Here is a 10595-nt window from a genome sequence, read left to right on the forward strand (position 1 = left end):
GGACCAGCACCCGCAGTTCCAGTATGGAGCGCCGCCTCACCAGAGCCCGGCCCCTCAGCACCACCAGCCCACTCCGGTGCAGCCTCCGATGACCGTGCCGCAGCCGCCGCCTCAGGCGCCTCAGGCCCAACCCCAGCCTCATCAGCACCAGCAGCATCACCAGCAGCAACAGCAGCACGTCCAGCAGCAGCACGCACAGCACGCGCAGCAGCAGCAGCACGCACAGCAGCCGCAGCATGCACCGCAGCCCCCGCCCCCCCAGAGGAACCGCAAGCGTCCGGCTCCGGCTCCGGCTCAACAGGCCCCGCCGGTCGTCACCAGCGCCCCTCCCATGCCGGCTGCCCCTGCCGCACCTACCGCGACCCCCATCCCGCCACCGGTTGCCCCTCCTGTCGCTGCCCCTCCCGCTCAGGCCCAGCCGGCGGCGACGGAAGATGCTGCTGCAGCTCCTCAACCTCCTCCGGCCAAGAAGAGCCGCACAAATACTCCCTGGACCCCGGCCGAGGAGCTCCGCCTGAAGCAGATGAGAGATGCCGGCAGCAGCTGGGCTGAGATTGCCAAGGTTCGTATTGTCCCCAGTGTCACCACTCTTTCTGGTTATCAGCAGCAACTAACATGTTGTAGACCTTCCCTACTCGTACTGAGGGCAGTGTGAAGAAGCATTGGTACAAGGACATGCACTACGCCGAGTTCGCGGAAGACGAGGTTCGTTGTGGACCCCTGGACGCTGCCACCGCGACGTACCGCTAACAGTTTGCAGAGCCAAGCCCTCCTCAACGCCATCAAGGAGTACGAAAACAACAAGTGGAAGGTCATCGGGCAAAAGGTCGGCAAGCCTGCCAAGGCTTGCGAACAGTACGCCAAGGAGCACTTTCCCGGTATGCCCTCTCTCAACATCGCGTCGGCACGGCCGCATCCACATCAACGATACTAAATAATTCGTAGACCTCTACGCCAAGCCGACCAACCGGTAGAGGATCTCTCAGCTTCTCGGCGGTTCTGAGGATACCCGGGAGATGGGCAACACTGCGAAACGGCGCTGGGAGTGTCTCAATGCGTTGGGTTTATACCAAATGTGTTTCTTCTTTCTCGTTCTGACGATCTCAACGACCCGGACTCGAAAAGACGATTCCCCCTCTGCACTTTGTTTTACTTTTTTTTTTTTCACCATTATTGTTTTTTCTTTGGAGGCCGGGCTTTTAATTCTCATTTGACCATTGTGTCCTGTTCCTCTCTCGCCGGCATGGGCAGACTGGCTCGATACTCCTGGCTCCGGCCGATAGTGGGGGAAGGCGGCGGCCCGCTTGGGAGCATTGGCTATCTTGTACGTGGATGTTCTCGGTGGGGGTCGCCACGGCTTTTATCAATGTGCTCTGAAATTTATAGCGCAACACGAAAAGGACGTTGAGTGACGGCGGGTGATTGTCATACCCGTTCGAGGTGTGGTCTGCGCATGCGCATGTATGCGGGAGGGCTTCATCTCCGTGGTGGTTGGTGAAATGTGTGGGCTTACGAGGGAGGCCCCCCTCCCTCCTCTACGCTTACCCCCAGAGCTGAGGAGGATGTAATGATGTGCGTGGGTGGCTGTCGAGCGAGGACGGTGGCGGATGCTCGGGGCAGACAAAAGACTTGTTCGGTACGGCCGGTGTCATGGAAGGATAGGGGTGGTGGGATTCTGGACGGTGAAATTGTTCGATTCATTATGAGTCTATACCCTTAGTGTGAAGAATCGTGTTTTTACTATCAGGTCCAGGAAAGACTTGGTCTGCGGCGGATGTGTATGATGGGGCGTGTGTAATTGACATGCTTGCTTGACATGGAGACTGTTGATGTGGTTGCTGTAAACTTGAAACTGTTGCTGGCATTTGAGGCTCTGTGCAGCAACTTGTCGTGGTCATTCAAAGCTGTGCCACGGCTGTTGACGTGATGCTCGGATGTTTTTACATATTTTTCATATGTGTATATATGTACATGTGTGTGTGTGTGTGTGTGTGTGTGTGTGTGTGTGTGTGTATGTATGTCTATCTAGGTTTCCGAAGTGGAGCAGTCAGGCTGCTTCTCCTTGCTTCTGGGAGATATCAATGGCATGGACAAGGTCTAGGAGGAAGCTGGTGACGACGCAATGGTACCATTGCCTGTCCGGAAGCCGCTGCCCACGGGGCCATTATTCTACATCATAACTGTCACTAAAGTACCAGCATATATATGTATGTATATAATATATATACCTATGTATTCCCCCCGTAACAGCCCGCCGGGCCTTGGGCGCGCCACCGGGGTCGTAGCGGAACGTGTCCTTAGGCCTGTCCCTCCGGTATTCTCCGTCTTTGAGCGCGGCCACGGTGACTCTCTTGACCACGCCGGGAGGGTGGAGCAACGATCCCGTCGTCCGGTCGAAGGCGTCCGCCGCCGGCCTATGCGCGATCTCGACGCGGTGGATCATGCCGCGGGGGAAGGCGTGCCAGACCGTCTCGAAGCGGCCGCTGCCGTCGAACGACAGCCGCGACCAGGAGGGGATATCCGTGATGCGGCCGCTGGCGCACGGGTCGGTCGACGGACCCGGTAGGGCTGGAAGATGGAGGCGAAGACGGCTCTCCTCGAAAGCTCGGCCTCCTGGAAGGTCCAGCCGCCGGGGTGGAGCGGCTTGTATTCCTTGGCTGTATTTGGATTCCGGCCTTCCAGCTCGACCATGGCCGACGAGTCGAGGAGGCCGCGGTCGTCCGGGACCATCCGACGTCGACCGTCCCGCCGCCGCGGGGGTCGGGGATGGGGGCTGACAGGAAGAGGTCCTCCGCCGGGAGCTGAACGCAGGCGTGGCCCGAGTCACACTGCGAGAGGCAGCGACGAGGAAAGACATCTATGGCTTCGGACCCTTTCATCTGTAGCCCATCTTGATGAATCTGTCCGTGAGGCAAAACACATCCTATAGCCATCACAGTTATAAGTATTACGCTACCTAGAACCCAAACTAATGTTTCTGGAGCTCTATATGAACCAAAGTACATACCTCTTTCATGCTTTTTAAGAACACTGAGAAAGAGAAAGCACAAGCTGTGTTGCCATGTAAGTAACGTGCCAATCATTCATTATTTACGTCACGCATTGTATGTTTCAAATGCTAAAGTTGCACCTGTAACTGTAACTATTTGTATACCTGAGCAAACCGTAAGTAAAGGACAGAAATTCTAAAGATAGCTAATATCAATAGGCTGTAAAGTATCCCACAAACTCGGCCACCTAGGAATCAGATGTGCGAGCGGCGAGTTTATGGGTGCCATGAGCCGAGAGACCCGGAAGCCATCAACGGAGCACGGGGCTCTTAGCTGCGTCGGCAAACAGTTGGGACGGCGCCGTGCAGGAGCGCGTACTGGGAACAGCCTGCCTGACCTCGAACTCTGGTATGGACGGCTCGAACCGTAGCCTGGACGCCTCCTCGTTCTCCTGGAACCGCAACTCGACGAGGGCGTGCAGGAGGCGACGCCGCCAGCTAAGTTTCTCAGTGGATGACGGGCTCTGACCCGGCCGGTGGGTGATGAAGAGCATGGTATCTCTGTAGCTGTTGCAGAGGGAATCCCCATTGTGGAGAGGTGAGGCTCCGGGTTGCGGCTCGGTTGAGAACATGGAGAGTTACACGGCCATCACGTGGGTGCGGAGTGCAAGAGTGTCGGAAAGCGGTGCATGGTAATGTGAGTGCAGGAGCAGGGCGTTCGGACGAATGTGTAACATGTCTTTTTTAATAGAACGAAATTGGACCGGGTTGATGGTTGGTATGTTTGATTATTGCCTGTAACGTTTAAAGTTGCGTGGAAGACTGAGCAGATGCCAAGCCTCTATTTAGAGCCGCATGCAAGTTTGGGAGGTTGCGACGGCCAACCCAACTCCCGCTGCCAGCTTCCCTGACCACCGTGGTGTGCAATGGTCTACATCGGTATTGTGCGGCAGGGCCGTCATTCACGTTACACAAGACACACAAGACAAGACTCGGCGGGTTCGGCTGGTTAGGCGGAGGGGATGCGGTGGGCGCGATCTCGCGGGGGTCAAAGGCTGTCCAACCGGCCACGACAGTTTGCAGCGGCGAGGCGCTGTAGGTACCTGTATGCCAGTCTCCAACGGTGTGCGTTGCGGTCGTGTGAGGCGATTGGGTGACCCCGCATTCAACGTGTGTTTCGAGGTGTCTGTTGTTGTTTATTTCCCGGATAGCACGGCGTGCTGTTTGTGGCGGAGAAGCTAGCAGGAATGTGATGTACTGTACCTGGGTGGTAAACAAAAAAAAAAGGGCAACAAACGTCGTTCTAGCGGTGGCAAGAACAGGATACGGTACCTGTAGACGCCGGCTAGTGATAGTGAGGGTTGGTTGACGTGACAGTCAATTTTGGCGTCTTCGGCGGTTCGAAGCCCCATTAACTAAATAAACGGGGACATGGGTTGGTGAGGCCATCGGCAGCCTGGCTGCCACAGCACCTGTCAATCCAGCCTCGATACTGCAAGACGCCTGTAGACGCATGTCTCGCACAACGGTTGTGGGAACGATGCAGTGACACATTGTCGGCACACGCATGGTGAACATGTCAGTCGCCGCCGTGCTCTGCCCTGCCCTGCAGGCGGTCGACTGTCACAGCAGGCAACGTTGGGAGAAGAAATGTTGCCGAACTGGCAGTGCCCCGTGCACCGGGAAGCACAGAGCACCCGGGGCGAAAATCACTGCAGACAGAGACTCTATCGAATTGAAAAAGTGGACGGCAGCAAGGAACTTGGACGAGCGAACGAGGCCAGGGGGCGGAAACTCGGGTGATCGTTCTGGTTGTGTTCGGGGGCTAGTCCCGAAACGGGTTAGGCGACCTCGCGAAAATCATGATCTGGGGGCGACCTTGGGGCGGGTGGGTCCGTCAAAGGCCAATGAGTGACGAGGACCCGCAGCCACCTCATTTGGTACGAGAAGATTGGCGACGCTGGCACTGGAGCGAGGTGCACTTTGTTCTTAATTCTTCCCCGTATTTGCTACCACGAGCATGGCAGGACAGGGGGCACAGGGGCGCAGGGGCAGGCCTGAACCGGCTCTGGCTACCTAAATCGAGCGCGCTTGGCCCGATGGGGGAATGAAGAGTGGCGCCGCGGTCCCATTGATGCGCCTCGGATAGGTTGCTTTCGAGAGAAGAAGAGGAGAAGCCGGGAGAATGACCTCTCCATTTCTTCTCTTCTCTTCCCTCTCCCTTGCGTGCCAGACCCTGAGAGGGGAACTGGAACCACGCTGGGGCAGGGTGGGAGGGATGCATGACTGAAGAAGCCAAGGGGGGGGCCAAACACACGGGCAGGAAAGAAAAGGGGGCACGGCGATGGAGGGAAGGAAGCAAGCAAGCACAGCGAGGGATGCGAAGGACGAGGACGAGGACGAGGACGAGGACACGGAATGGCTACGTACCGGTACCTTAGCTGCCTGAGATGCTGATGGTGCTGTGGCCGTGCCATTTAGCGCACCAGATGGACAGGAAGTTGTTCGCCCGGCTCTCTTGGGGTACAGGGAGGTAGGTAGGTTACGGCACAGCATCCCGACTCGACTCCAAGTAAGCGTAAAATCAGAGTACGATGGTACATACACTACCACCTTACCTTATGTACTGTGTGCGTGTGTGTGTGCCTGGTCGAAGAAGGGCGAAGAGAAGCTTGCCTGATTGACTTCCCGCGCATTCCCACTCCTCCCGTCGTCCTCATCCCTTCCCATCCCAAATTAATTCTCGTGGCCTTGGCTTCTTCCCTCCTCGAGCCACAAATCGCCAACCCTTTTCCTCCTCACGCGGTCGTCACTCGTTCCCGGCCTGCACTGCACTGCCTTGTTGCTTCCTTGCTGCTACCTACTATCGCTTAATACTCTCGTTGTCACACCAACTTCTCCTCGGCCTCCTCCTCCAAGACGGTCTTTTTCTCGCGCGTCCAGACGAACCCAATTTCAACGCCCTTGCGTCCGTCGTCCCAAGTCGACTCGAGCCAGTCCACGAAGCCGGGATCCCCAGAGCATCCACGAAAGTCTATTTCACCACACACATCTCGACTTCGACTTCGAACGTCAGGTCCAGCATTCAACGCGCAATAACACAAATCCCGGGTACATTCGTGCCGGCCGAGACGCAAGTCATCAGACACTCGAATTCCTCCCCACCGCGGCCGTAAACACACCACATCCCACCGTCACCCGCGGGCGGCGAGAGTCGAGTCGAGTCCAAACCCTCCAGGGGTCTTTGCACAAAACAACTCGCACCACATCATCTCTTCAAAGGACCTCCTGGTTCCGACTCCATTCGTTCTCCTCCCGTCGTAATCCCGTAATCCAACCATCGTCATCACTTACGCCCGGTCACCATAATGTTGCCGGTTCTCTCCTTGGGCGTTGCCCTCCTCGGCGCCTCGACCGTCCTCGCCCAGACCCCTCCCTCCTGCTCCCTGACCAACAAGTGTCCCGAGGATGCGCCCTGCTGTTCCCGTAAGTCGGCATCGGCCTGAACCTCGTTATACCACCTTCTAACTCAGGCAGAATATGGCCAATGCGGAACCGGCGCCTTCTGCCTCGGCGGCTGCGACCCTCGCATGTCCTTCTCCCTCGACGCCTGCGTGCCCGCCCCCGTCTGCCAGGACAAGAAGATGCCCATGACCTCGCTCGACAAGATTGTCGACATCAGCAAGTATCTCGGTGACCCGAGCAAGGCCGACTGGGTCGCTCAGGGCGAGCCCGCGCTATATAAGAACGAGGCCGTGCTCTTGACCATGCCTGCTAAGAGTGTCGGAACTGTCCTCGCCTCGACCACATATCTGTGGTACGGCAGCGTCAAGGCCAAGATCAGGACCTCGCGTGGTCCGGGTGTCGTGACCGCCTTCATCCTGTACGGAGACGTCAAGGATGAAATCGACTACGAGTGGGTCGGTGCCGACCTCGAGATGTCCCAGACCAACTACTACTTCCAGGGTATCCCTAGATGTAAGCCGAACCCGCCCCCCCGAACCATGCGATGCCGTGCTGACCACTCATAACAGACGACCAGTCTGGCAACATCTCCCTCTCCGACACGTTTGCCAACTGGCACACGTACGAGATCTCGTGGACTCCCGACGAGATTCAGTGGATGGTAGATGGCCAGGTTGGCCGCACCAAGAAGCGCGCTGATACGTGGAACGCCACCGCCCAGCAGTGGGACTACCCGCAGACGCCCGCCCGTGTCCAGCTGTCCATCTGGCCCGGTGGTGCCGACACCAACGCCAAGGGAACCATCGACTGGGCCGGCGGCCCCATCAAATGGGACTCGGAGGATATCAAGAACGCCGGGTACTACTACGCCATGGTCAAGGACGTCGAGATCAGCTGCTGGAACGCCAAGACCCCCCTGGCACCAACAGCAAGAAGAGCTACTACTACAACGACATCAGGTCCACCAACGACACCGTTGTGGACAGTGACAAGGACACCATCCTGAAGAGCTTCCTCGGCTCCGGCCTCGACATGAACGCCGGCGCCACCACGGCCTCCGGCACCACCGCGAAGCCCACGGCAACGGCCGCCACCATCCCGGGCGGTAGCAACACTGGACCGGGCAACGACCACAGCGACGACAGCAGCTCGTCCGGTTCTGGATCTGGCTCTGGCTCAGGCTCAGGCTCAGGCTCAGGGTCGGGTTCCGGCTCGGGCGATTCCGGTTCAGGCTCGGGCTCCGGATCCGGGTCCGGCAGCACCGCTTGTGGCGCCGGCGGCTTCTCGCAGGACTGCAACAGCAACGGCAACTCGGGCTCAAACAACACGAGCGACGGCGTCTGCCGTAAGTCGTCATTCGGTGCTAGTGCCTTTGCCGCACTTGTGGCCGCCTCTGCTCTCTTCTGGCTGTAGAGAGGAGGTCTGGGTCTGGGTTTTGATTTTAAAAGGTTTAATGTTACAACGTGATGCACTCACTGGGTTTCGATTCGGGCTCCTTGCATGTAATGAGGGCATTTTTTCTGGAGCATTTTTCATGAGGCATTTGGTGGTAATGGCGCTTGCCGTCCGTTCCTTTGGCCAGGGGTCGAGCCGCCACATTGCATTTCGCAGGCGGTCGTTTGTAAGCTTTGGGCTCAAAGCCGCGCTCGTATATATGGAGAGATGCGGAATCAACAGTGGTTGAAGTTCAATGTCGTGTGCGAGACTACGTCTGTCTCGTGTGAGCCATGTGTGAGATGAGTGAGGGCCAGGGACTCGATCCGAAGGCAAGAAGTCCTGACTTGCAGCATCATGATTGCAGCGGTCCGTTATACCCATGAGTGTCCAGACGTGTTATTGCACTTGCACGGCAGATGCCGTCCCGTCCGGTCTCCCTCGGACGGGGTCGTGGGACATTCGCTAGACGTCCGTTGGCGACGATGGGAAATGAGACGGGCATTGGGCCCAAGGCCATGAACCTCCGATCTGAGCACGGTTGTGAATGTATCAGTACGGTGCGAGCGGCCTGGGGGACGGCGATTGATCATGTTGAAGCAACGGCTCGACTTTGACGATCGTGACCCCGGGGGTGGGGGGCTTTTGGATATGAAAGCGAAACGCGGGCTCTCGCGAAGCGAAGTGCATGGCGAGTTGGAGCGAAAAGGCGCGAGCTGAGCCACAGTTGGTCGTTGGTTGCGCCGTCGGGGGGATTCTGCGCCGGAGTGGGACGATGGGGATCGTTAGCGAGTTGGCTTGAAGTCGACGTTGACGCCTGCAGATGTGTATCGTGCACTAACATTTTATCTTGGCTGCGTGATATGACAGGGATGGGTGGTGTGGCGTGGCGGGGGTGCGGATCCTCCCAGCCACGAGGTAGGGACGTCTCTTCGATCAACGACATGGGCGCTGGAGTCGTTGTTGAAGAGTCGGACAGACTTGTTGGCCGCATTTCGTGCGTTCGTGTTTTCGGTTTATTGGTTTTTTTTCCCCGGGGTTTTTTGAGTGCGTGTTTGCTGAGTGAATTTGAAGGTCGCCCACCGGTCAGTAGTAGGCTGATGCTGGGCTAGAGCCATGGTGTTGGTGAATGGACATCGTACACGACCGATATGGTGCGTATAAGACTGGACGGGCCGCTGCTGTAGGGAGGGAGTTGGTATCATCGGCATCAAAGTGCTATTGAGATACAAAGTTCCAACTCAAGTTTTACTGCCCCCTCATATCAGAGTTACTTATATCGCATCCCACCTTGGCATCAACTTGACCACCAAAAGCCACTTACACGCACACCCACTCGGACTCCACGAGCCAACTCTCACAACTCACCACAACGCCAAAAACAAATGTCCGAGATCAAGACCATCGCCTTCTTCGGCGCCTCCGGCGGCTGCGGCCTCGCGGCCCTCAAACACGCCCTCGCCGCCGGCCGGACCTGCATCGCGCTGTGCCGCAACCCTTCCAAGCTCACCGACGTCCTGCCCCCGGCCGAGCACCCCAACCTCGTCGTCAAGCAGGGCAACGCGCACAACGCCGCCGACGTCGCCGCGTGCCTCGTCAGCCCGGCCGACCCCGCGCGCCTCGTCGACGCCGTGAGCTCCAGCATCGGCAGCCCGCTCCACGTCGCCCGGATGACGGTCGAGGACCCGGACGTGTGCAAGAACGGCGCCGCGGCGCTGCTGTCGGCGCTGGCAACGCTCCGGGCGCGGGGAGTCGAGGGGCAGCCGCGGCTGGTCGTGGTCTCGACGACGGGCATCTCGGCGCACGCGCGGGACGTGCCGCTGCTGCAGGTGCCCATGTACCACATCCTGCTGCGGGCGCCGCATGCCGACAAGAAGGCCATGGAGCAGAGGGTCGCGGCGAGCGGCGAGGACTACACGTTTGTGCGGCCCGCGTTCCTGAGCGACGGCGCCGTGCCGGAGCGGGCGATCCGCGTGGGCGTGGAGGACCCGGAGAACGGCGTCGAGAGCAGCGCTGTGGGGTACGGGATCTCGAGGGAGGACGTTGGGCGGTGGATTTTCGAGAACGTGCTGAGGGATGGAGGGAGGGAGTATGCGAGGAAGGCTGTTTCTATTACTTGGTGATGGATGACGGGGTGTTTGGTTGATGGGCCGGAGGTTGGGCGTTTTGCTTCCAGCTTTGGACCAGGCTTTTGAGTTTTGGGCACGTTGATCTTGTTATGAGACGCATATAGATAATAACTACGAAGTATCGATTCAAGTCAACTCCTGTCTTTCCCTGTGGTCATGAGTGATGTGTCCAGTCAGGACCTCTAAGTGTCCAAGTCAAGCAGAGTCAACCTTCTAGGCCTCGTGCAACACATCAGTCATACTCTGTCCCGCGGGTGATTAGAGACTTGAACAGCGATTGAAGACGGTCTTAGACAATGAGTAGAGCCTCGGTTTCCCATGGATTTGCATACACTCGCATATTAGAAGGGAGGTAGACTCACTGGGTCATCAGCCGTGTTGGCATGACTACTGCACTGAATCACCCCGGCCGAGGTTTGAGGAGTGTTGAGACCCAGCAGTCGTTGCTGCTAATGCAACGCACCTGTCTGTAAGTCAACGGAGAGTAAGCGGCCATGGGCCCTCGAGCGCTTGAACAACACCAGTATAGTATGAGCTCCGTTGCTCCCAACTCGGCGATACATAAACCGATCCGGCAT

General features: G+C 57.9%; 5 protein-coding genes across 5 annotated transcripts; 3 read left to right on the forward strand and 2 right to left on the reverse strand.

Moving 5' to 3' along the window:
- Positions 1–331: 331 nt before the first annotated feature.
- Positions 332–974, forward strand: ColSpa_12834 (transcription factor of morphogenesis MCM1; the record flags this gene model as incomplete). The annotated part of the gene is made up of 4 exons (XM_049279046.1): positions 332–562; positions 625–705; positions 761–878; positions 946–974. 4 exons carry the CDS (start codon positions 332–334, stop codon positions 972–974), a joined length of 459 nt encoding a protein of 152 aa, XP_049135003.1.
- Positions 975–2439: 1465 nt separating this feature from the next.
- ColSpa_12835 (uncharacterized protein) lies at positions 2440–2730 on the reverse strand (the record flags this gene model as incomplete). The annotated part of the gene is made up of 1 exon (XM_049279047.1): positions 2440–2730. The coding sequence occupies one exon, from the start codon at positions 2728–2730 to the stop codon at positions 2440–2442; it is 291 nt and encodes a 96-aa protein (XP_049135004.1).
- A 570-nt stretch (positions 2731–3300) lies between these two features.
- ColSpa_12836 (uncharacterized protein) lies at positions 3301–3543 on the reverse strand (the record flags this gene model as incomplete). Its single annotated transcript, XM_049279048.1, has 1 exon — positions 3301–3543. One exon carries the CDS (start codon positions 3541–3543, stop codon positions 3301–3303), a length of 243 nt encoding a protein of 80 aa, XP_049135005.1.
- Positions 3544–6357: 2814 nt separating this feature from the next.
- ColSpa_12837 (putative glycosyl hydrolase) lies at positions 6358–7867 on the forward strand (the record flags this gene model as incomplete). Its single annotated transcript, XM_049279049.1, has 4 exons — positions 6358–6475; positions 6527–6967; positions 7024–7328; positions 7349–7867. 4 exons carry the CDS (start codon positions 6358–6360, stop codon positions 7865–7867), a joined length of 1383 nt encoding a protein of 460 aa, XP_049135006.1.
- A 1406-nt stretch (positions 7868–9273) lies between these two features.
- ColSpa_12838 (uncharacterized protein) lies at positions 9274–10011 on the forward strand (the record flags this gene model as incomplete). The annotated part of the gene is made up of 1 exon (XM_049279050.1): positions 9274–10011. One exon carries the CDS (start codon positions 9274–9276, stop codon positions 10009–10011), a length of 738 nt encoding a protein of 245 aa, XP_049135007.1.
- Between the last annotated feature and the right edge of the window lie 584 nt (positions 10012–10595).

This window comes from Colletotrichum spaethianum (genome assembly GCF_022836535.1).
Source record: "Colletotrichum spaethianum MAFF 239500 DNA, contig80, whole genome shotgun sequence".
Lineage (NCBI taxonomy): Eukaryota > Fungi > Ascomycota > Sordariomycetes > Glomerellales > Glomerellaceae > Colletotrichum > Colletotrichum spaethianum.